The sequence below is a fragment of the Lepisma saccharinum genome, chromosome 19 (genome assembly GCF_977018435.1).
Source record: "Lepisma saccharinum chromosome 19, izLepSacc3.1, whole genome shotgun sequence".
Classification (NCBI taxonomy): Eukaryota; Metazoa; Arthropoda; class Insecta; order Zygentoma; family Lepismatidae; genus Lepisma; species Lepisma saccharinum.
Genome location: NC_139247.1, coordinates 68,418,123 through 68,445,737, shown reverse-complemented (window position 1 = coordinate 68,445,737; position 27,615 = coordinate 68,418,123). Strand labels below are relative to the sequence as shown.

The window sequence follows — 27,615 nt, the reverse complement described above, 5'->3', positions numbered from 1 at the left end:
TATAATACTACAGGCAAAATTACTGTTTTGTATATTTTAACTTTTAGTTTCCACTTTGACATTGGGGATAGCAATAAACATACAAGCTTCTTTGCAAATGGATGGCCCGCTTTAGTCCCGTGTGTTGTGATATGTCTCCTTCTCTTGGTTCTATTGTTTGTATGTGAAAAATGAAGTCAAATGTAAACTACAGGCAAAGAAGGATATTCCCTATACTATCCCAAAACGCTACCAGCCAATGAGAATGCTTGCAAAGGTTGTAGCAGCAATAACTGTACTACGGCAAGGGATAAATCGTGTGACCTGGTATTTGCAACTTCTGTTGGGTCTCTCTTATCGCACAAAGCGCCACCAATCTTGTGTTCTGACGTCACGTGAGAAACCTGTCTTCGTTACGCTATAAATGTTTAATTTGTTAGGTTGGGCTTATTAGGTTTCTTTGCATAAATAATACATTTGCAGGGCATTTACGCTAAGAGAACTAAACCAAACAGACCTAACGTAAGAATGTACGCGATCCATGTCTGACGTCAGAACATGAAGTGGGTAGCGTGTTGTGCGAGAAACAAGACTTGTTCTGTTGAAGAGTTGGGGCAAGATCGGACAAGATACAGGCAGACGACTGCAAGAGAAAATAACGAAGGATGGAATCAGTTGGAGAAATATTATATTTTAGAGGAGAAAAGGTACACTCATACAAAACTGTTTCCTTCTGGCTTTCATTGCAGCGAACTGTTAAATGAGAGACCAGGACATCAGCATTCAGATTTACTTTATAGACTTTTCGTTTATAAGCGTCACTTGCACTATGCATTTCGCGACGCGACACAACACTAATACCACACGCGCACCAAAGGTGTGAAGCAAACCTCTACATTACGTTAGGCACACTGACCGCGAACTGAGAAAGAAGGGTGTTGATTTTCAGCCGTAAATATCCCCATTTGAGTTCAATTGTTGGCATTCAGAATATTTACATTTGCTTCGAAGAAAATTGGGTAAAAATTTACTAGTCCACAAACACATGTACCTTCTTTGATTCGTCATTTTTATCATTCGTACTTACCTACCTGCTTCGCGGAACATTCTTTAAGGTGTATTCACGTTTTTTTGATCGAAGTAATTTCAATTTTTCACATTACGAGTACTTCTTTATTTTCGTTTTTTGGTACTACTTTACTATACCAGAGACACCTATCAATGATTTATTTTGCAATTTTTTACATTGCTAACGGGCTCTTCTGCATTGCGGAACATTTCTTTAGGTGAAATAATGAATTTATAACGAAAATAATGTCTATTTCTGACATTAACGAGTACTTACTGTTGTTCCTTATTTCCCAGAAACCATCCACGGATAGCCCCAAAAATCATTGAAGTTAGCCCAAAAATTCACGAAGCCCCAGGAACCATCACTGGGACGAGGTATGCCTACTAGGTTAGGTTGGGCCTGTTAGGTTAGGTTCCATTAGCACTCCTTTCGTTCAATTTAGCATATATGGACAACATCGTGGCGGCAGCAGCAATAGCGCATCGGAAATAGATTTTCATAGAAAACCACATGCATTCGCATTAAAATGGATCAAAACTACATTCCCGAACATCAACAACGCTACAGAAAATGATTTGTGTAAGTACTTTCTCCTGTAAATTTGAAGAAATCCGTCTCCGGTATAGTAAAGTGTTACCCTTTTTTTTGCTTCCGTAAGACAATATGGCACGTACACCTTCGTAGATCATCGCGCGTTGTGCTTCTGTTTTGTCGATTTTCATTGGGTATGCAGTGTTTCCAACATTCTTAACCCAAAAAATACATAGTTAAAATGCTTTGAACCATTGACGATAGCCCAAAGACACATTACATTACGTAAGGTTAGGTTAGGCAAACATAGTTACAATTCGTGTAACTAGTTCGTGTTATTTTTATTTAACCTAACCTTATGTAATGTTTCTTGGGGCTATCATGAATGGTTCAATGGATTTTAACTATGTTTGTATTTTTGGTATAATTACAGAATACCGGGAGTATCTCCGATTGCTTTCAAATTTGATATACTCACTAATTTTGACCTCAAAATCACGAATCTGCAGTTAAAAATTGGCGGTCACGTTTAGAAAATGCGAAATACCGTGCATACATTACCGCTAGGGTTGTCGATACTAATGGTCGCCATGTTTGATGATGTTAACAAGCAAAGTTCGCTATCTGTTCCATGGAGCGTTGCTTTACATGTGACAATATGGCATCTTCAGTAAATTTGGAAAACATACTTGCCGCATGAACCATTCACGTAAGGTTAGGTTAGGCAAGCATAGTTAAAATTCATGGTATTCATTAACATAGTTTTTGAATGCTAATCATTGAAGAAAATTGTTGTTTCCTTCATAAAACACCGGTGTTTACTTATTTCGCATTTTCTAGACGTGACCACCAATTTTTAACTGCAGATTCGTGATTAGGACACGAAAATTAGTGAGTATGCCGAATTTGAAAGCAATCTGAGATATTCCTGGTATTTTGTAATTGTTTCATATTGGAAACACAGAATGTTGGAAACACTACATACCCAATGAACATCGACAAAACACAAGCACGACGTGCGATGATCTACGAAGGTGTATGCGCCAAAAGCTATTGTGCGTCGGAGAATTACTTTTCAACAAAAAAAACATGAATTTGCGCTATGATACATTCCCACATGACAGAAAACACCTTCCAGATGTTAGACAATGCTACAGGAACTTATTACTGTAAGTATTTCTTCTGTAAAAATGAAGAAATCTGTTTGTGTTATTGTAACTATTTACCGAAAATTGTTTAAGTTAGAACACTGTTACCTAACCTCACGCGGTGGGACAAGTGCCGATTGTTTAGTTCCAAATTTATGATGGTGCAAAGGACTTTTTTGCATTGTTCGATTTCTAATTATGTCTGTTAACAAATAACTGCAGAGTTTTAGTGATTACTTACTGCGTGTTTTCTGGAGAACAATTCCTTCCGTATAATCCTACATGATCCTTTGGGAACGACTTGAGATGACCGGACCCCTCTCCGATTTTCTTCATATTTGGCATACTCACTAATTGAGGCCTCCTAATCACGAATCTGAAGTTAAAATTTGTCTGAAACGTCTAGAAATTGGAAAATAAGGCATTAGTTTTTGGAATGGAAACTGTCGATTTTCGCGAATTTTTTTGTTTCACAACCAAATATATATATTCCTGATACTACGACGACACCAAATTTTAACTATGTTTGCCTAACCTAACCACACACCAATGGTTCGTGGGGCTAACGTCAATGGTTCGCAATTATTTCCAATTTCTAGATCCTGATAACTACCATGACACCAAATTTGAACTATGTTTGCCTAACCTAACCACGTGCCAATGATTCGCAATTTCTAGACGTGACCGACAAATTTTAACTTCAGATTCGTGATTAGGAGGCCTCAATTAGTGGGTATGTCAAATATGAAGAAAATCGGAGAGGGGTCCGGTCATCTCAAGTCATACCATTCTTTGTGAGCATCCATTTGTTTACTGTCCTCGCGGATGCAGACTGTTGCTAGTATCTACTCTTAAGTGTGTGAGGTGTAAAGGGGTAGTTCGTGGCTAAATGATAGCTTAGGTGGGTCAGGTTTAGAGCTCTTAGCATTGAGAAAAAAATATCTCTAAATCCTTTTGTTATGTTAGGTTTAGGGCTTGTAGCATTAAAGTAAGGTCCGTAAATGCTTCAAATACTTGATCACTAAATATCTGGCCTTCATCTTGAAACCTTTGAGCCTTGCATGAAAACCCATGTCTCAGTCTACCAGAAATAAGAATGCCTGCTTGAGTAAATCATAATTTCACTGTGTTTTAGTTTCTCCAAACGTCACATTTACTCCCATAATCATTTCCAGTATTCTAAAGCACTTTCTAGTACTATAAAACTTGCGAAAAATCATTAACATTCAGAACCATTTCCCACGTGGCTTCCTTTGCAGTCTGCCATGTAGACTTGCACTCCGGTTATAATACAGTGCTGAAGAAAGGGTTATGATGATGTACGAACTCCTTCTTTTTACCTTGTTTTATGAAATAAGCAGTACAACATGTTTTATTATGCTATTATCACAATTTTAAAGAATTTTAACAGTCAATGGTGTCACTTCTGCCTCTTCACAGTCTAATTTTTGGGTGGCCCCTAGGCTACAATGGCAAATTCCCTAGGATTTGTTCTGAATATATAACATGCATTATACTTGATAATACTTTCTCTCCATAGTTATTTTCAAATATTAGATTTTAACGCTGAAAACCATAGTATACAGTGGACTCTTTTTTAATTTGAACTCCCAAGGTGCTACGAAAAAAAATTCGAATTAACCAGAATATAATAAAAAAAACACCAATGAAATAACACACTGTATTAAACATAAAACTGCATTAATACGCAAACAGTACACCTTACAACTGCTATGTTTTATCCATATCTCCATCCAGGAATGGTACACTTATTGGAATATTCGCATCATGTGATTGTTTGAACCACTTTAAAACACAAGTGTCAATATCGGGGAAGTCGCCGCCTCTAACACGCTTTCTCTTTCGCATGCACTTAAACTTTCTTATCTAATGTTAAGCTACTGTACACACCACATTTCGATATTGTGACTCGACTAAAACACACAGACAAATGACCCCTTCTGTCCAGCTATCCGCTCCCCTTTTAACTTGTTTCTGAGAGGGTGAAGGTCACATTCCTACAAACAAAAGTTCTGGGGATTCCCGCTGTCCTCTCTTATCTGCCGTCAGCACATCTGTTAACCAAAAAGACAACCTTTTCAAGAAGAAAAGGGGGACAAGTCATCTGTTGGAATTTCCTATGTATAGTGAACCACAAGGAAAGAAACCTGCGCAGAGCCTCATCACGCTGGCGGGTGGGGGAAAGGATGGGGAAGGAGCCTTCAGTGCGGCTCACTAAGTGTTGCCAGACCTATTGATTTCTCGGGAGAATTCCTTATTAAACTATTGCTGTGGAACCTCCAACGGCCTGCTCAAAAACATGTTCCCCGCTCATCTTACTTGAACATGGAGGGGAGAGGTAGAGTGGAACTGCATGTACATGAAAAGTGCTGTTTGCCCTGTTAAATTATGCCAAACAATAGTCAATTGTGCTAGGACATTATTATTTTATTATTATTACTACATTACTATTTTTAGATGGTTGTATTTTATCCCACCCGAAAAATTTATTTCTATTTTAGTTTTTTTTTTTTTTTTGTGTCTCTTTTGTACCTCTACGGGTAAGTACGACAATATGGCTGAATGAAAAACTGATGAAATGAATGTAGTGACACAGGCACAGTGAAACATCCTTGCCTTTCTAGGTAGAAACACTGACTTCATAGCGTGGGCGAATTATTTTTTACATTACATATATATATATATGTGTGTGTGTGTGTGTGTACACTTATATATATATATATATAAATTAAATGCAGCAACATAGAGGCAGCATAACTGACGAATAAAGCATGTGAGTGTTAATAACAAGAAATTTGCTAGAAAAGGAGCGGCATAATTCAATTACAAAGGAAATAATGCACCCCCTCCCCCGTAGTTGCTTGGAATTTTCATCTGCTTGAAAATACTTAATTTTCTTCTATCCTTAACATACTATTCTATACTTAAATACTTAATTTTCTACAAAATTATATAGCGGCATGGACGTCCAGAAGGAAGTGCAAGGATGGTCCCCCCCCCTCTTCTGGAAAATGAATGTTGACATAAAAGTGCCCATTATTTCAGATGTAGCCTATGAGTTTATTTCAGTCACAGTAATTTACATCCATTATTATAATAGGGATGTAGGAACGTGATAATTTCAAACTAGTGGTGTTTTCTGAGAGGGCAACATTATTACGGGGTTATATGCCTCGTTTACCCACCCTTGCCCTCAGTGCGCACACCTATGCTGCCCCCCGCCCCCCGAGAACTTCGTTAATCTGCTACTATAAGATCATCGGATTTTGTAGCAGATCTGGTTTCCCAAGGAACAATTTCCGATTTTTTCAGGTCTGACCTGGCAACACTGCCCCGAGCACCGATAACGACAGAGAAGATGCACAAACACTTTTGACGGAAGGTTTTTTCCTTGTGGTCGAGCTATAAGGTAAACGTCCCTAATTTCGACAATGTGCCTAAGTTCGACAGGGTGTTTGAAAAATCGTAAAAAATAAGGAAACTATGCAATGCAGAAAATCGTGCATGTATCATGGGACAGTGTACAGGTTTACCCCACGTCGTGAAAAGGGCGGTTGAACCAGATGAGACATAGCAGCAGTGCGGGAGAAATTATGACGGCACTATTTGCTAACTGTGAAAAATCAATTGATTTTTAGTGTATTTTGTAAGAAGGTAAATTTTCTACGTAAGGTTTTTACCAGTTTTGTGTTGTTTCAAAACAAATTTCAATACTTTATTATTGTTTTAGAGCTGTTTTCTGAGCTTCCTAGTCTGTTGCGGCAGACAAAGGTTGTTCATGTAACAAAATAAGGGGGGTGTCGAACATATGAGCACAAAAATGGATGGTGCACCAAATTTCAACAAGTGTCGAAATTTATTCGAAAATACACAATGTTGGGTTTTGATGTGCATTGAAAGACATTTTGTTTACCATTCATGAAAATACCAGTTTCATTGCCCTACGGCAATTGGAACATTAATCCGACAGGGGGGTGTTGAAGTTTGGTGCCGTGCATGTCGAATTTTGGGACATTCCCTGAAACGTCATTTCTGGGCTTTTTGCATACTTTTTCTCTCTAGTGTCATTGCTATTTTCATGAAATCACTCGTTCTTCCTTTCGTCACTAACTGTGAGGGACCTGAACTATACAAAATTGCAATAATAATACCAAAAAATGTCATGTTATAATTAAGTGTTTATATTGGCTTAATGTGATAAACTGAACTAAAACTCCATGCAAATTAAATAGCTGAATGATGAAAATTTTATCTTGTGTACGATTTTTTAATGTTCTTAACAATTCTGCGAAAATGTTGCAAAATTTGCCTCATTAATGATAAATATTACACAGAACTAAAATTTGGCCTCATACAGTACACGATTTTCCTTGTTCTACGATTTTGTGAAAAATGTAGGAGTGTGTGGGACAGAATATTTTGGGTTGGGGTGGGAAATGTTCCAAATTTCCCAAAGCTCTGGAAATCTCAAATTCTACACGTCATTTTCACTTTAAGTGATTGTTTTTGCATTTCTGGTACAAAAACGAACAATTTTCGTTAAGTTCTAACCACTTACAATGCAGAAACATCGAGGAACAAAGGTTGTACACTTGAGCCGCTTGATAATTAATTTACATTAAACTCAGCTTAATTTGTTCCTTACTTTAGTTTCATTTGGCCAAGTTCAAAAACTTCCAAGAAAGCAAAGAGAAAGACTGCCTGCTGTGATTACATCTCCTTAAATGATCAAATACTTTACAAAGGAGGAGGATTGATTTTGAGTTTTAAGTTCACTTTATGCACAGTAAGGCTAATCAGGACTGGACCTTCATCTTAAAGTGGGATCCAAACCATTATGTGCCTGCATTGGGGATCAAACCCGGGACCCCTTGATTACAAGGCGATGACGCTACCACTGCTAACAAAGGAGGAGAAAAAGCATCAAGTAGATGAAGCAAAAGAGCTAGAGAGCTGAAGAAACTTGCTACACAGAACTAGAAGACAAAGAGTTTAGGCAAAAAGGGAAAGAAATGGGTTGATGTGAGTGACTCAGAATCTTCAGATGAAAGTGCACTGTCTTTGAAAAAAGTGAATCTCACTGGCAAGAGGAGGAGTCAGATGAAATGACATTAGAGATTGTCGATGAAAGTGATGTAAAAGAAGGGCATTTCATTTTTGTGGAATTTTTAGGGGGGAAAAGAAATGCATCAAAATTTAATTACGTCTGTGTTGTTCAGGAGATGCTGGAAGATGTAATGAAAGTGATTGGACTTAAGAGTGTTGATGTGCCCAAGAAGGAATTTGTCACCAATGAAAGTAATGTTTCATTCATGTCAGACCCTCAAATTATTGGTCGTGTTGAGTTGCCAGATTTGGTAATGAACGGGGAAAGGGTCAGATATGTTTTTAAGAAAAAAGTACATGTCTAAGAGTTAGGTCTTTGATTTTGAGGACTCACACCTAACTTCAGACAGAAAGTTGTTTTGCATTTGTTTAAAGTTTGTTAATTAATTATTAGTGTTATATATAATGTTACCAATATCCCAGATACCAACAGCAATTGTTCCTTAGCATCTAGGCTTGGCTAAGTAAATGTTACAGTTAGTCCTCAAAATGTTTTTTTTGTTTTTGATACACCATTGGGAATCACCCTGTAAAACTATGTTTCAAAGTTCTAATATAAACGCAATCAACATTTTCAGTGTTTTATTTGCTTTGATGTACCTAGCCTTTGGCATGGTAAGTAATTCATGTTAATATTTGAAAATTTTGTGGAGCATAAAAGAGGGGGGTTAACAACAAATCTTTTTTTGTTCAGTTCATGCCCTGATAAATCTGTAAATTTAGTTGAATACAATGAAATGCCAATAGAAGGACATGACCAGTTATTGGTATTATTAACATCTGCATATTTAGTGTCTGATGTTGAGATATAAGGGGGTGTCGAATTTTGGTACACAAACTGTCGAAATTAAGGACAGGGTGTCGAACTTAGGGACATATTGTAGGATTCACTTTTTGATTTTTTAATAATTATGTAACATAACTGTTGGAATGCAAAATACTTTTTGGGTGAAAGTAGAATCTTTAAACGTTAAGGCAAAAAAATAATTACTCGCATTTATGAAATACGAAAGCCACTACAAGCAATTAACTGCAAACATTTTCCTTAACCTGTCGAACTTAGGGACGTTTACCTTAGCAACCACTTTGGTCTTAGAAATATTTATGTTAAATTATTGGAAACCTGACTTCGAATTATCCAAATTTAACCTTCAAAATTCGAATTAAGTAGTAATTTTTAACATTGTTTTAGATAGGGGTTTCAAGGGGAATGTGCTTTTGTTCGAATTGTCCAATAATTCGAATTAAAGAGAGCACACTGTATTTAACATTTATCATTTTATTCCACTTGTTGATAATGGCATTTGAGCAGTGGTTTATTCAGAATTTTCCTGCTGCAGGTGTATATGTAAATTTAGAAACAGAATGACCATAAATTGGGACTGTGTAAACAATTTTAGGTAGTGTTAGAGGGGTGACGGGAGCGTGTGGATAAATCATTAGCACTAAGTAATGTTAAAAATATTTGATGAAATGCATAATTTTCACAATTCTTTTTTATTTCAGTGGAATGAGAAAAATGTCTGATTTTACTGATTTGTTTATCATTTAGAATACATCGAGGAAAGTATTATCACCAATTTTCTGATTTCTAGGGTTCTGGCCAAGAAGATGAGGATGACATCTGGGATGATAGGGCTCTGGTAGAAGCTTATGACTCTGCTGTGAAGTCAGCTAAAGATAAAATTGCAAAGCGTTTAGGTATTGAAAACACATCTGGTACAGAGAGTGCTTCTTCTAAAACCAATTGTGATGAGAAAAGAAAAATGAAAAAGAAGAGACCGGATAGGAAAAAGCAGGTAAATACCAGAGCTGGACTGATAGTGCAGTTGGCATCATTACAAGCAACTAAGAGTGTATTGGGGTGATGAAAATTGGAAGTACGTAGTGTGTGACATAGTGATGTATTGCATTAAATTCATGATAATAGCATAAATCTCCTAGGTTTCAGTTTGTATGTGATATTTTTGCTGTGAACACTGGTAGTCTCATACCCATGTAAAGGAAACAGGCAGAAATTACCTTACTCTAGATGGTGTGCTATATTCAGTGGTCAGAAGTAGCATGCTACTTGTAGCGTCGCTACAGTAGCTAGCTACAAAATTTGTAGCGGTAGCGAAGCTACAAAATTCCTGTAGTTGAAGCGATTTTCGCTACAGCTACATTTTTCTCATCATTTTGAGGTGACTTTTGAATGTGGCAACAGCATCAGAAAAATCGACAATAACCTTTCATTTTGCAGGAGGTTTATAAAGACAAAGTCTAATACATGGAAATACAGATTATCTAGATTGTAGATTATAGATGTCTGCATGTTATTTAATTAATATCTGAATAATTCAGATATGCAGATAACTAACTGACATATATGAATATATTCCAGCTAACAGCTACGTTTTTTTGAGCTGCATCGCTATTTTGGGGAGAAACATGCCTCGTTTCCTGCACTGCTGGAAAAAAGTGCCTCGTTTGCATCACCCCCGGAACAAATCCTGTGGATATCCATGGTGTAAGAGACACCAAAATGTCATTAATTGCTGTGTAAAACACAACTTGCAGTGCAAAAACAAGCGATGGATTTTCCACTGCACTGACAAAGGAATAGTGCCAGCAATAAATGGCTCAGTACGTTAACAGCATTGATCATTGTCAGTATATAGAATCTCACCAGCAAGAAATTATTGTTACAAGAATGATAGAGTTTCTGGAATTACAATTATTTTCGCGATAATATTTTAAATATATTAAAATTTTAAAATTACAATACGTTTAGAACACTCGAGTTTACATGACAGTTTCCTCAATATATTGTATCATATTCTAAAAAGTATGTACGAGTTATTGACTTTCCTGCAGAAACGACAATTTTCTTTAGTTAATATACTTCAAATTTATGTATTTTTCCTACTTTTGCATCACTTTTCTGTAGCTTTTGCTAATCATGACCCTATCCTTCACAGTTTCCTGCCTCTGACTGGGTCGGCATAGAAGTCAAGCCTCTCCATTATTTCCTGGTCTTCCACCATTCATCTCTTTCCACGGTGTTCCAATCTTGTCCTCTTCTCCTAACACTCTCCACCATCTGCTCTTTCCACCGACATCTTGGTCTCCCCCTTGGCCTTATTCCCACTCCTCGTGCATTATAATCTCTTACTGGTAGTCTTTCTGCATCCATCCTCTTCATGTGCTCGAACCTGATCTATCTTGTCTTGAAGCTTCACCACACCCATTGTCTGTCGAATCTCCTCATTCCTTACTCTATCCCTTCTAGTCTTCTCCCATAGACTCCTTAAAAATTTCATCTCCACTGCCTGCATCTTTTTTTTTGTCTCTCTCTAGGTCACATAATTATTTCTCAATCATGACAGTGAGGCAGATGGTTTATTTAATTATTATCTTATCTATAGTCGCTTTCTGCCACTTTCGGCTAATTGTGAGAACGAGGAAGAATGATGAATGATGAACAGTGTGGAAAATGGAGGAGCAGGAGGATCCCATCCTCCCAACTTGGCATCTTTCCTAGTTTTTATTTTGAGTCCATTTTATGCATAGATAAGCTGATCGAGACTGGATCCGAGTCACTATTGCCTCCGCTGGGTATCGAACCTGGAGCCCTTTTAAACGAAGGTCCCCAGGTACTTTTCATTCAAATTGCTGCCTTCATATCAGTCTATTAAAAATTGAAATATTCATTCTCAAGAAAAATATGTTGATGTGAAGGTAAATACGTAATCCTACAAAATTTCATTTGTGTATAGTTGTAATCATTAATTTGGGTAACACCCTAATTGCAATATTCATATAATATCAAATTTGAATTGAAATGCCACTTGCATAGGTATGTTATTCTCAAAAACTATAGTAAAAAAAAGTAACTGAAGTAACACAGCTATCAAAATTATTGAATGACGGGAATCATGATAATAAATAACAGAATCTATTTACCAGTAATAGGGGATTTTTTTAACCACATGGTTGTTTTTAAGTTTTTTAATGCAGAAGTAGCGCAAAAAGTAGTGAAGTAGTGAAGTAGCGAACAGGAGTAGCGTAACGAGCTACTTTTAGGAAAATGTAGCTGTAGCGAAGCCTCATTTTGGAAGAGTAGCTGTAGCTGTAGCGAAGCTACTTTTAAAATGTAGCGTTCTGATCACTGGCTATATTTCCCATATAGGGGCATTCCAGCTTTACATGTGTGACATTTTACATACAAAATGTAAGACTCTAGACATGAGATTGGATTTAAATATTCATAATGAATTGATTTCATAGAATTATTAAGTACTTTGTGATGTCTGTTAATAGATAAAAAAAACTTTAGTATGATGATGTAGCCTGAATGCATGAAAAGCATTACAAAAATGTGTTAAATGTGTTTCAAAATGTAACAAAATTTGACTTCATTTGTCTGTGAAGCATATAGGCTGCAGATGCTAATAATTTTTGTTGGTGAAATATGCAAAATTATATGCATTCACAAACATTTAGGGGGCTGGTGACTGATTGTACCCCCTCAAAAATTCCAACTTTTTTTTCCTTCCAATCGGCACTGTCTGTAGATACCTTCCACGTATCAACATGAAAGAAAACTAGCATCTCTGGGTATGACGCCATATTGTCTATCTTACCATAGGGCTGGAACAACGGATATAGCAACAAATTCGCATATGATACAAGTCCTTTAATTCACTTGGTATTATATAATAATTAAATACGTTTGCACACTGAAGAAATACAAAAAGGCCCACATCCGATAGGCTAGCTGAAATGTTCTCCCGCTGCCGCGAGCCGACATGCACCATGCCGCTGTATTCGAATACCACGCTCCCAGAATTCCGAGCTCTTGCAAGAAGCTCCCAGCGGGAGTAAAATAAAAACAAATGAGGAGCGGAAAGCAATACTATTTACAATCTTCAACATTCTCCCCCCCCCCCCCCCCCGTTGGAATGCACAGCATCCAAACTAAATCATGAAAGTTCAATTGATCTTCCCATCTGGAAGAGGTACAATCTTACTGAGAGCCCTTCGGTACACTCCATCCTTGGTGCGAACCACGGCTACACGAACTAAATTGTCTTTCCCTGGAAACACTTCTTCTATAATGCCCATTTTCCAAGATAATGGGGGTAGGTTGTCTTCTTTCAGAAGGACAAGTAGTCCTGGTTGCAGGTTGGGCTGCGTGGTTGTCCACTTCTGACGCTGTTGCATACCATGAAGATAATCTCGGGACCAGTTTCTCCAAATCCTTTGTTGAAACTGTTGAACTCGTTGCCACCTGGAAAGTCTATTTTCCTTGAGATCACTTAAGTCTGGTTGAGGAAAGGAAGTTAGTGGACCACCAATAAGAAAGTGGCCTGGAGTGAGGTAATTAAATTCTTTATGAGAGTCAGGTAAGGATGTAAGAGGTCGAGAGTTTAAGCAAGCTTCGATTTGGCACAAAAGAGTTGACAGCTCTTCGTATGTCAGTACAGCATTCTTGGCGACTCTACGAAGATGGTACTTCATGGATTTTATGGCGCTTTCCCAGACACCACCGAATGATGGGCTACGTGGAGGTGAGTTTTTCCACTGAAAGTTTTCTTGTGCTGCATATCTTTGAATGTCTTCACTGAATCCTTGCGATTGAAATAGCAATTGAAGTTTCTGAAGTTCGTTCTTCGCTCCTTGAAATGTTGTGGCATTATCGCTGATAATGGTGGAGCACTTGCCTCGCCTTGCTGCAAAGCGTCGCAATGCTGCTATGAAAGCTTCAGAAGTAAGGTCTGTTACTGGCTCAAGATGTATTGCTCTCGTGGCTAGGCACGTAAAAAAAGCTATGTAGCATTTCTTTGTGATTTTACTCCTGATTGACCCTACTTTGATGACGTATGGTCCGGCATAGTCTATGCCCACATGATTAAATGCCTTGCTAGGTGTAACTCTGATGGATGGGAGCTGTCCCATTAGCTGTTGTGCTGCAGATGCCTTCAAACAATAACAAGTTAAACACTGATGAATGATTTGCTTAATAACTTGTCGTATTCTAGGTATCCAGTACCTTTCTCGAATGGATGAGATTAACAATTGAGGTGCTGCGTGCATCAATCGTTCATGCTCTGATGCAATTAGTAGACGGGCGAAGTGACCTTTTGGATGCAAAATGATTTGATGCTTGCTGCTGAATTCCAAGTTGCTATTTTCTAGCCTACCTCCAACACGAAGAATTCCCTGATTATCCAGAAAGGGGTGTAAGTCCTTGAGGATACTTTTGTTGGATACTTGCCCTTTGGCAGTGAGATCATTTATCTCTCGATGAAAGAACGAAATTTGTGTCATAACGACACACGTTTGAGTAGCGTCTTCAATGTCAATTGAAGTAAGTGGATCGCATTGTTTGTTACTTGCATTTTTACAATTGCGAATGAATCTCTTACAGAGCGCTACAATCCTTAACAATTTGAAAAATGTAGAAAAATTGTTTATTATTGCCTCTGATTGCAGATGAGACACCAGTGTGGTTACAGGAAGCTTTCGTTGTTCAGGAACATCTTTGTTGTTAAGACTTGTGTCAGATGATGATGATGGCCAGCACGTTTCATTTTCTTGCAACCAAGCTGGACCATGAAACCATACCGAATGATGAAGATCTTGAGGTTTAACTCCACGGGAGATTAAATCCGCTGGATTATCCTTGGACGAAACATGTCTCCATTGATAAGTTTGAGTAAATTCTTGAATTTGCGCTACTCTGTTGGATACAAAAGGCTTCCATCTGCTTGCTGGCGATCTGAGCCATGCCAGAACTATTTGTGAATCTGTCCACAAATAAACATTGTCAATATTAAGTCTCAAAATTGGGAGAGTCTTGTTGAGTAATTTGGCCAATAAGACTGAAGCGCACAGTTCCAATCTAGGAAGAGTGGTTTTCTTGATCGGGGCGACCCGTGATTTTGAGCACAGTAAGTGAACTTCGGTGTAACCTTCTTCGTTTGCTGAACGAACGTACAAGCAACTGCCATAATTTTTCTCCGATGCATCGGAAAAGCCATGGATTTGTATATTCTTGACACAACCAGGTGTTAGGATGAAACGTGGTATTTGCATTTCACTGATGACTGGTAGCTGAGAATGAGGATGAACCCATTCAACTTTCTGGAAGTGGATCATCCCAGTTTATGTTGTGAAGCCACAACTGTTGTAAAAAATACTTATACATTACAGTTACTGGTGAAAGTAGTCCAATTGGATCAAAAATCTGGGCAATAACACTGGCTACTTGACGTTTGGTTGATTTGTGTGACATCATGTTGACAGACTTGGCTCTAATGTTAATCATGAAAGTGTCTGCCGAGGGATTCCATGAAATTCCTAGAGTTTTAACACCTTCGGTATGAAAATGAATTAGATTTTGAGTCTCTCTCAGTGATTCTGGAATAGCGTTGAGTACTTCAGTGCTGTTGGAGCACCACTTTCGTAAGATGAATCCTCCTCTTTTCAGAAGTTCTGAAAGATCTTGATAAAGTTGTAAAGCACCTTGAACGCTACTGCTTCCTCCAACGTAATCATCAACATAGAAATCACGCTGCAACACTTGACATGCGTGTGGGAAGTTAACTGCTTCATCTTCAGCTAACTGCTTCAGATATCTGGTTGCTAAAAAGGCACTTGATGTAAGCCCATACGAGACCGTATTCAATTGAAATACTGTTATGAGTTCCTGAGGAGAGTTTCTCCACAGAATGCATTGCAGTGGCCTGTCATCTGGATGTATGTGTATCATTCTATACATCTTTGTTACATCAGAAACCAATGCCACCTTGTGAGTTCGAAATCTTAGAACAATGGAAAACAAATCTTCCTGTATGGTAGGTCCAACCATTTGTATGCTATTTATTGATTCACCGCTTGTTGATGGCGAACTCCCATCAAAAACAACACGTATTTTCGTTGTACTGGAATCCTTGAAAACACAATGATGCGGAATGAAAAATTTTGTGGAGTCATTTGTTTGTACATCATTTAAATTCCCTATGGGTTCCATGTGTCCCAACTGGTAATATTCTTGCATAAATTCTGTATAATCAGCCTTTAATTGTGGTTGACGTTGAAGCCTCGTTTCTAATTGGTGAAATCGAGTTAATGCAGAGTGTGAGGAGTCACCTAACACTGAACGATCCTTACATAATGGCAGCCTGACCGTATAACGGCCACTTTCATCTCGTGTCACATTTCGCTGAAAATGTTGCTCGCAAGCAATTTCTTCTGGTGATTGCAGTTTCGTGTGGATCTCCTCTATGATCCAGAACTGTTGGAGCTGCGAGCTGAGAGAATCTTCCTTTCTCGTGAAAAATGACCTAGTAATACTGTTGCTAGAAGATGTTGCTGGAATCTTCCCTGCAATAATCCATCCAAACTCTGTGTCTTGAAGAATGGGGAAATTTCCTGGTTTTGTTCTCTTTTCAGGCTTCATAACGGTAAAGAAAACCTCTGCACCAAGCAGAATCTGTATTTTGCCAGGCGAACAAAAGCTTGGGTCTGCTAAACGAATATCTGTTGGAATGTTCCATTCAGATGCATCAAACTTTTCTGAAGGCATTAATCCTGTAATGGTTGGCAACACTGAGCACGAAATACTTGTCGTAAAATTGCTATTATTAGATCTCAGACGGATCTCTACTGAATGACTCGATTCAGCTGACGAATTGTTGATTCCCTGAATGGGAACTCGATGCTTTACCTTTCTAAGATGATGACTTTGAACAAAATCTTCAACAATGAAATTATTCTGACTCGCCGCATCCAAGAGAGCACGACAATTGACCCAATTGCCCGCTATATCTTGTACTTGAACAATTGCCGTAGCAAGTAACACCTGTGACGCGTTTTTCTGCTTAATTGAACAATAAGAAACCTGAGGTGCTTGATCTGAATGCTGCGAAGAATCGCTTGTATTGTTTACCATCGATGTGTTCACGTGACCACCAGATGACATTTCACGCCGCTTGTTTACATTGGATGTACCTTCATCTACATGAAGTAAAGTACTATGCTTCTGTTTACATCGCTTGCACACTCCATATTTACACTGTGCCGAAACGTGATTGTTGCTGCTAAGACAGTTAAAGCATACGCGATTCTCACGTAAAAATTTATACTTTTGTGAAATAGAAGCTTTCTTAAAGGCTTCACACGAAAATAAGCGATGTTTGTTTGCTTTACAAAACATGCACAATGAAGAATCTGTTGTAACATATGACTTCGAAGATTGTTGACATTTAGCACTGTACTGTTTGTGCATATTTGTAGATGATTTTGTTGCTACCTTGTTACCTTCACTCGTAACTGGATTAATCTTTTCAAGAGCCTGGCATCTGTGCTCTAGAAAACTAAAGAGCTGATCTAATGTGCTAAATTCAGTATCATTACTTTTTAGTTCAAATGCTCTTCTCGTTGCAGGATCGAGATTTGAAACAAGATGCTGAATTAAAATTATATCAGTTAACGACGTGTCTTCAGCTATCATTTTGAGCGCTGAAATAGAGCTAACTGCAGTGTTTGTAAATGCACGAAGTTCCTGACAATTCTCCTTTACAACTGGATTGATATGTAAAATATCATTTACATGTGAGACTGCAATCAACCTTTTATTGTCGTATCGCTCATTGAGTTGCTCCCAAGCAATAGCGTAATTTGCTTCTGTCATTGGCAAATTTTGAATTAGATGTAAGGCCTCGCCTTTCAACGATACGCGCAAATACTGAAACTTCTGAACATTTGAAATATCTACATTGTTGTGTATCAGCGACACGAACGTGTCCTTGAAAGACACCCACTGTGTGTAATTACCGCTAAAATGTGGTAATGCAATTGCCGGAAGTTTCACCTGCGTACTTCCTCGTGATGCAGATTGTTTAGTTTCAGGGGAAACTGGCTTTGTGACATGCTTGTCAATCAAAATTTGCATTCTTGTTTTAAAATCAAAGTACATGCGTTCAATTTCTTCTCTTGCCGCGTCATGTTCACCTTCGACTGATTGTAGTTCAATGCTGTCTTGAACTTCTTCTAATTTTAGCCAAACCTCGTTTCAATGCTCCAAGCGAGTCTTGATTGTTAGAATGTTGCTTGATGCTTCATCGTAAGTATCAACATACGAAGCTATACGTTTGAGTTTGCGCTTGCATGCATTTCTCTCTTTGATAAGACGCTGAATGTCGGCCATGGTTGCAAGGTAAGGAAAATACAAGGAAGGAAATGTAAAATGAACCAGACTTACTCACCGATTTGCTTCTTTGATGCTCGCGTAGAAAGTCAATCCCTCCTCCCACGACGGTGGTGAAGAAAACAGAGAATCCATCATCCTACGACGAAACAAGAGTTCCTGAAACAGCTGATTCCACCGTACCGAGACGATTAATGCTACTGTAATCGCAACCGAGTTCAAGGTCACTGCAAAATTCATTGTAACAATGTTCGTTACGAAAGCGCGGAAAACATGTATGCGTGCAAACCAAAAACACTGTTTGTTCTGTAACACTGTCACAATTAGCACTGTCACAACTGATGATCACTGACCTGCACGAAACAAACTGTCACTATATCCGGAATGCGGAGGACCAATAATGTCTGTAGATACCTTCCACGTATCAACATGAAAGAAAACTAGCATCTCTGGGTATGACGTCATATTGTCTATCTTACCATAGGGCTGGAACAACGGATATAGCAACAAATTCGCATATGATACAAGTCCTTTAATTCACTTGGTATTATATAATAATTAAATACGTTTGCACACTGAAGAAATACAAAAAGGCCCACATCCGATAGGCTAGCTGAAATGTTCTCCCGCTGCCGCGAGCCGACATGCACCATGCCGCTGTATTCGAATACCACGCTCCCAGAATTCCGAGCTCTTGCAAGAAGCTCCCAGCGGGAGTAAAATAAAAACAAATGAGGAGCGGAAAGCAATACTATTTACAATCTTCAACAGGCACATTTCGATGTTTTAAGGTGCCTGAAAGTGATTTTAATATGCTGAAGCCACAAAAAAGCAAGATATTTATTCTCAAAATGTGACCACGACATGTCCAATTCTTCGCATCCTGGACCACTTTCGCACTTATTTGAAGACATTTTCGTCATACACGCAAGAAATCAAAGGCAGATATTGAAGGATAATGCGTAATTACTATCACCATGAAAAAAAGTACATTTTTAAAAATAATGTCTGCTACACTTCACACATTTCTTGTTCTTGACAACTCACGAATGTACACACAGGCTCTCTGTTGAAGAAATCGTAAATTTGCAACATCGTAGAACAACGTGACAACATGTTTGGTAGCACATTTTCCACTCGGGACGTTCACTTCAACAATATTTATGCTAAGAGAACCAAGCTTAACAGGCCTAACATAATAATGTAGGCATTCCTCATGGGTGATGTCATAAATCATACCTCATAAGATTACTAATTATTTGCTTAGAACTAGTGTTGGAAGTGGTAAAAAAAAACCTGCCCCATGGCTTTTTTGGGAGGGCTTTTTTCTGCTTTTACCCCCAAACTGTTTCAAATCAATGAAAATACATTATTTGACTGCATTTTTCTTGTTTCACAGCTTTTATTTATCTTTCTACGGTAAAAGCACGCCCATATCTAAATTTGAAGTACAACTTTCGATGTGGAACTCATAGCTAGACATAAGCAGTTTGCAAACATTACGGCTCTTTTGAATGGATAGTCTCTCCCAAATGTTATCTTAAAATTTCAGTAGGTTTTTAAGTATATGTATGTATACATAGTATATTACAATGGTGCATTTTACTCACTATCAATTCAAATAAAAATATATAAATAACTTACGTGAGTGAGTAGGAATGTTTCAGAACGACGTTTCGGAAGTCTGTACTACTTCCTTCATCAGGTAATAAAATATAAAAACTTTAGGTGCCAAACATGGTACCGCGTTGTTAAATCGTAAGTTGAGGATTCAGGTTGAGGACAGAAAAGGTAAAAAACTTATGGTGACAGCTTTAAAACTCCGATGGAAAACTTTGCTGGTTAAAAATTCCCTATGTTAAAAATATAAACCACAACTAAAACAAATAAAAATCGAAGACCCATTACAGTCCCCTAGTGACTTCCGTCACATGTGTTCTACCCAACATTGACATACTATGTATTTGAATAAATAGTATGTACACACACACTCACATAACTTGAGTAGTTTTGCATATATATTTTGTAAATAGTATCTAATATTGAAATACCAGGTGTGCCGGTTAATAATTCTTAATTGATTCGAAACAAAAAAAGTGAATCTGGGGAGAAAGGTAACAAATGCTATATTCAAAGTATGCGCCATCGCTAGCTATACATTGTGCCCATCTGTCCGTCAAATTGTGGATGCCCTTCCAGAAAAATCGTTCACATTTTGAGGTGATCCAGCTGTTTGTTTGCAACTTTACTTACAATGCATCTCCACATGCTAAAATCAACAAGAAACATTCATATGAATAACAATCTTTCTAAGCCACTAAAAATTTTCAAGTTTCTCGCAGAGGAACGGAGGGTCACCATCACCACATTTAGACCTTAATGCAATAAAAAAAAACTAATAATTTTCTTCTTAATTAATTTTGTTACGTGAAGTGGGACCACTTTTCGTGGAATGCTCCTATATTCTTTGGCCTGACATATTTCCAAATAATTGTTGTTGGTGATTATTTCTTCCTTTCTTTGATCTATGTTTCTTTACATATGAAGAAAATGTTCACTGGTAATCTTTTCAGAACATTCCTGTCCTACATGATATGACTTGACAACATGGCTAAATGCCTATGCTAAAGTGACATTCTTGCAGAACAGTTTTTCTGTGACAAAATACTTCTGCATGATTCAAACTAATCAGCTTTTTGTTGACTGTTCCCTTCCATACAGACCACTGGTTACATCATGTTTTACATATTTTCATGTCATAATATCATTCCTCCCCCAAAATGATTATATGACTTGGTTAGGCAGGCTTCATCCTTATCTTCGCGATTAGCGATAAGTGGCAGAAAAGCGAAGTAAAAACAAATCAAACCAATCAATAAATATTTTATATTGTTTTGAGCTTGCAGAGCTGAAGTAATGTACCACTGTTACCGCTTTCGTTACTGTTTTTGACACATTTTATTTTACATAAAATATCAAAATCTATTGATTGAAATAATCGTAACAAAATTCTCAAGGAATTTCAGTCAGTCAAGGCTTGTTTTCTACTAATTTCGAACATTAATTCACACACATTTCATCCTGCGCACCCAATGAAATGGAATGGATAAAAGAATTATTGAAGGTAAACCATAGGAATGTAATTTCACACCTCAGAACTTCATTCTTTCCCATAAATATGTGAAACCTGTTTCTACCTGTTTGAAGTATGTAAGGATATATTTACCTTACACATACAAACAGAATTTTTGCAGCATTTGAATTTTTGCCATGCTGAAAGTGGCAGCTGTATTTGTGTTAAATTATCGTACACAGAAATAGATGCAAAATGAAAGGGAAAAAATATGAAAAGTACTACTTCATCACATCCCAAGAAAAGTGTAATTTAATAAAATGTAAAATGCAACCATATTTGATAAGAGGCTAGTCCAGAAAAACATGTAAATGCAGGGATAATATATATTTTGCACTTTACTCCTGATGTATTTAATGAAAAAGTAAACTTGCCTCATTTGTTCAAATATTGCCATTATTGCTCAGCATATTAAACTAGTGTATTTTATTGTCGTTTTTTTGTCCAATATATATAAAGCCCCAATCCCACTAATGTAAATTCTCACCATGAAGGAAGGCCTCGGAGGCAACTGTGGAAAATGAGGGATATCGGAATTTTGTCAGTCTTCCGAGATTCATGGAGGGTCATAATTAATGCCTGAGTAAGTGAGTGAGGTAGTGGGATTGGGTTTTTGTGTATGTTGTATAAAGTGGAAAATTACCCTGTGACGTTACTAAAATATTAGCCGATCTAAGCATGCGAGCACATGAAACTTGGCTGGCCAAAGGCCACATCGAAAGTGCACGAGTGTTTTTGTACGTAATTTAATGTAATAGAGATTAAATTATTGTTCATTTCCTGATATGTAACTGTTTACATTGCTCTGTTCTTCCAGTGGGAAGTAGATGATCCTTGCCGAGCAATTTACCTGAAGGACAGTTTAATCTATGAAGCTACCATAGAAAAAATCGAGCCAGAGATAGGAATGTGCACAGTGAGATACATAGGTGAGTATGGAACATTATTGTTAAAATGCATGCTGGTGTATGTCAAAGTTGACCAATGATTTTATGAAAATAAGCTTTTCCAATAAAAAAAGAATGCATCCCTTGTCCTGCAAGATTCTTCATTGGAGATCAAAAAGTTCTCAAACTTTAGACTGTGTACCACCAAGTAATGTTACATGATTTTTCATAGATAATTTTAGAATTGCATGATTACGTTGCCAAATGCTAGCCACTAATGAAAATACTTAGGTTAGCTTCTTTTCATCATCATCATTAAAATAACTATAATTATGGCCTGCCTGTTGGTGCAGTGGTAGCGTCGTCGCCTTGTAATCGGTACGATACCCAGTGGAGGCACATAGTGATTCAAATCCAACTTTAAACTCTAGGTCCAGTCTCGATTAGCCTTAGTTTGGACTTAAAACACCAACTCAATCAATAACTATAATTAAGTATGTCCTGCACTGTGGCCATGTGGTCTAAGGCATCAAGCTTTGTGCTCCAGCTACAGGATGCATGCAGGTTCAAGTCTTCTGGGGGAAGCGTAACAACTTTTCTCCTTTGATTCCGGCCTGTGTATGGATGGCCACCGCCATCGTGAGGAAATTTGGGAGCTATATGTGTATCGTATATGCTGACCACATTCACCCCGTAACTGAATGGATGATCTCCCACCTCGGCAGGTGGGAAGGAGGCAGGCAGTCGGTGGGTAAGACCTGGCCCTCACAGGCTGTTGCACCATGGGTTATTATTTTTATAATTACGTATTAATAGTATGATACTGAAGATTTTATATTAATTTTCTGTATTTTTATACCAAGGTCATGTAACAACGTCTGAAGATGTGTGTATCAGTAGTGGTATGTGTACCATAGTTTTAGAAACCCTGATGTAGATGATTAAATAGGTATAATATACATGTGTGTTGTATTTAACTTCATTTGCTAAAAAATCAGATGTAGGAAACAGTAGATATTAGCTACTTAAGAACTGCTTTGATATTTTGTATCACTTCTGTGAAAGCATTAGGTGTAAGAACAAATTATTCTTGTACTGTATATATATATTTTTTATTTTACGTCACCATTCTGCCTGTAGGTTAATCTACACAAAGATAATGACTTGATGAAATTGACAAATGGATTGTCTCAAGACCTTGCCAGGACTCTGAACCTGTGACTATCAGAAGCAAGATCACAAGCCTGGCACAGAGATTGTACCGATTCCCACCAATACCAACACCTATACTTAAAAATTGTAATAATTAAAACTTGTTAAAATGAATGCTTAATATTCATGGGCAAGTATTTCACTCCAGTTAGGCTATAAGCATCAATTTACCAGAATATTCACAAATTATATCAGAATGTTAAAATACCTGTTATGTAATTACATAATGTAATTTTTGAAACAGTGCAAAATAAATGGAACCATCAAATTTTGCATAATTTACAGGATATTTATAATGCACAAGGAGTGGGAATAAGGCCTCGGTGGAAAGAGCAGATAGCAGAAAGTGTTAGGAGAAGAGGACAAGATTGAAACACCATGGAAAGAGAGAGGAGTGGTGGAAGACCAGGAAAAAATGGAGAGACTTGACTTCTATGCCGACCCTGCCAGGGGCAGGAAACGGTAAAAGGATGATGATCACAGGATATTTAGTCTTCGTGAAAATATTACAAGGAATTTTTGTGGACCCTGTGAAAGATGAGAATGGCTACAAATTGTAATCTATTGAATTAGTAGTGTGATTCAAATGTTATTTCAGATGATGTACATAGTATTTGTGTCTCTTTTCGTAGGTTATGAGAATGTAGAAGAGGTTCCCATAAAGTCACTTCTTCCTTCCGAAGGGAAACGAGCACGGAAGCTGCAAATACAGCAGGCGCTTCTGGACGAGATGCAGGACGAAACTATTGAGGTACATCCTTGGAGCCATTATGTGAAATTTGTAGATAAGAGCTTTGCTATTTAAGTTAGCCTTGTGTGAATAAGTTGCAACTTCAGGTGTTAAAAAAATCCATATTTACTAAATTCAATTATTTTTTTACAAAATTTCCCAATTTTCTAAACTTTTATCTTAAAATTTTCAGAATTTCCGAGTTAGTTGTAACATGGAAATGAAAACTAACGTACATTTGTAACTGTCAAGTTTAAATATAGAGTTGAGTTTGTGTGTTTCATTCTTATTCTAAAGTTAAAGGTTTCACTAACTTATTTTGAGTTTATCTTGTACATAGAAAATGGTCTTGCATGTAGATAATGACAAGGATACAACACATCCCACCTTCCAAGAGGATACAGAAACTAAGTGTGCGGTCTAAGAAAGCCATGAATTCAACTAAGATAAAGCTATGCATTTTGAAATGTGATCTTAAAAAAATCAAATTTATTAATTAATATGAGTTTAGATTAAAAGTAATTACTCCTTGCACCGGAGTGCCCTTCCTAAAGAGGACTCTACTGGTAGCAACATGAATACCGAGTACATTCTAATATATGACCAGCCAGCCTTACCATATTACTGCAGGTTTTAATATTCATCTACCAACAGTGCAAAAATTTATAATGGCATGTTCATTATTCTGATTAATGATACGTGTAATACCGAAAACACGCAAATATTAAACAACATGCATTGTACACCTGATTTTTTTTTAAAGGAGATAATGGAAATTTCCATAAGCAAACTCAAAATTAAAAAAAAACTGAATTTGAAAATTCAGGTGCCAGGTAAAATTTTCAGGTGCTCTGATTTGTGGTGAAATTTTCAGGTGCTCTGTATTTGTCTATCCCTCTATAGAGATGCATCCCTACCACATGTTTTTCAATTTTCATTTTCTGGAGAATTTTTGTGTGTTTTAGGCCTCCAGGGGCAAGACACCACTTCTCTGACTGGTGCAAGTGTGTGGAGGAGGCACCATGTTTAAAATGACGTAAATGGCATTTTGAAGTTCACTTGATCAGAATTGCAGCCTTGAATTTGTTTTGTAAATAACAGTTAATACCTAGAGCCAAATATTTATGGTGAATAAAGGTTCAAGATTTCAGTACAAAAACTGAGCACATTTCGGGATCAAAAGCGGTATATAAAATGGCTTTTCTATGTTGAAATGGTGAATATAACACTAAATTTGAATTAAAAACCACTTTCTTTTTACACAAAATAAGTTTTATTTCTGTACAAATGAGTCCATTTTTGCTTCTCAAATATTTACAGTAGAATTAATTAACTTTTCCGCGATTTGCATAACTCGCAAGGTAATTCAAACTTCATAAATTGTTGCATCAGTAAATAAAGTGTAAATTCTGTGTTTAGGAGTTTATTTCGCATTTTGGAATTTATGTCTTGACAAAACATGGTAGGGAAATGCACTCCACACCTTTCAAAAACATGAAAATTGAACATTACAGTGTGTTATTTCTAGAGGCATGCAAATTTCGTTTTTGACGAAAACACGAAATATGAAATAACATGCTGTAATGTTCATTTTTCATGTTTCTGAAAGGTGTGAGGCACATTTTTCTACAAAATTTTCAAGAAATTTACCGTTTATATACCGACGCGACACTTTCTGAAGTCTGAAGTATCCTGTGAGTTATGCAATTCATGGAAAATTGATTAATTCTGCTGTAAATATTTGAGAAGCAAAAATAGACCCCTTTACACAGGAATAAACTTAATACTCTGGTAACTATGTAAATGTGCTATTAGAAGGGATAAGTTTATTTTGTGTAATAAATGCAGTTTTTAAATCAAATTTAGGATTATATTCACAGTTTTAAAACCAAAATGCCATTTTATATAGCACTTTTGAGTTGATTATTCACCGCTATAACACTGAAATTTTATTTTATTTACCGCTTTTGAACCCGAAATCAACTCTGTTTTTGTACCGAAATTTTGCTTTTTTATTTACCAAAAATATGTGCCTCTAGTTATTTCATATTTAGTGTTTTCTTCATAAGCGAAATATGAATGCCTCTATTGATACATCATGACATTTGAGATTTACGTATATAGTGTGATAAAATTTGTGTCGGACCTTTAAGGTTTTTGATTTGACTCTTCCTCGTGTAAGCAGTGAATAGTGGTGTGATGTAGATTTTTTATTCTGCAGAATGGCTACGAAAGCTCATCAAAGGGATCGGGAATGGAATGCTCAGGAGAAGCCAAGAAGTCTAAGCACAGCAAACCAGCCAAGTCATCCCACAGCAAGATGGAAGGGGATTTTCCTGCATTCCCTCCGTTCACTCAAGACAAACCTGGAGGCGAATGGTTTAGCCCTCCTCTCTTTCCAAGTGGAAAATTTCCCTCCAATGGACACTTCCCACCCATGGTTAGTAACACTGATATTTTGTTTGTCTTTTTATTTGCTGGAACAAGGATGCATTTAAGTAAATTGATCATCACTATTATGGCCCACTTTTCTTTTCCATTGTGTGTGTATGTACAGAATGAAATTATGACTGGTTCTGGGATTCTGTTCATGATTTTGTCTTAATTCATTCCCTGATTTTTAGGTAAAAACATATATATATTTTTTTTGTTGCTTTAGAAATTGTCCATACTTGATAAGTGCTAACTATAAGCTGCAATATAATCTGTGAAGTCTTCTTTCACGTAAAAATGCATAATTTTACTTTTAGCACATAAAACACACATTTTTCAGAAAATAACATAAAATGTACATATTTTAGACATTTCAGACAAAATAAGGTCTCCAAATTCTGTGTGTAAATGCAAAGTTTTGAGTCAATGCATAAAATAAACAAAATATGCAGTAAATTAGTAAATTACTATCCTATTCGGGACTCAACAACATGCAGGTCACTACTGCCGGTATTGTTTTGCCAACCATGTGGCAAGTCAATTCATGCAGAGCAAGCAGCGTTCTTATGTCACCCAGCATTTGTCAGAAACAAACATTATCTAAGTAGAACATTTGTTGGCAGCAGACATCTCATTGAAGAAGAGGCAATTCAGCTCTGAAAAACTTCCTGTCACAATACATTAATTTGCGCCACCTGATGAATCCATGTTACATAAACGCTAGCCCCCCACAGTGTTATGAAGAAACTGTGCAAAAAATTAGATTTGTGTGTAAACAAAAAATGTGGGTCAGTTTGTCATTTTGAATGAGAATATTTTTTTGCTTTTAGCCATACATTTCTGCAATTTTTTAACACCTTAAATCCTGCTCCCTAGTCATCAACTTGTAATGAAGGGTTTTGATACCCAGTGAAGATGCATAGTGGTTTGGATCATTACATTCTCTATCTGAATGCCTAATGGCTTGCTCCGGTCACGTGACTAAGCGTCAGCAACAGTAGGCGAGATAGCCGCCATGTTTGATTTGCTTCTTGGGAATCAATGTTGGACCTTTTTAGTGAATATGGAATTGTAATGCAAATTTAAGAACTGTAATCGACTTTACATGACGTATAAATATGCTTAAATGTACAAAAGATATGGTGTGTAAGTGTTGTGTGCTCAATTG

The 27,615-nt window shown here is 37.1% G+C and overlaps 1 protein-coding gene across 1 annotated transcript in view; it reads left to right on the top strand.

The window, feature by feature from the left end:
* Nucleotides 1–587: 587 nt before the first annotated feature.
* Nucleotides 588–27,615, top strand: part of Smn (survival motor neuron) — a 34,280-nt gene continuing 7,252 nt past the window's right edge. The window contains exons 1-5 of the mRNA XM_083141014.1: nucleotides 588–686; nucleotides 9,453–9,656; nucleotides 22,003–22,114; nucleotides 23,917–24,035; nucleotides 26,236–26,454. Of these exons, the coding sequence (XP_082997140.1) occupies nucleotides 645–686; nucleotides 9,453–9,656; nucleotides 22,003–22,114; nucleotides 23,917–24,035; nucleotides 26,236–26,454 (696 nt within the window). The 5' untranslated portion in view covers nucleotides 588–644. The remainder of the gene's footprint in view (nucleotides 687–9,452; nucleotides 9,657–22,002; nucleotides 22,115–23,916; nucleotides 24,036–26,235; nucleotides 26,455–27,615) is intronic.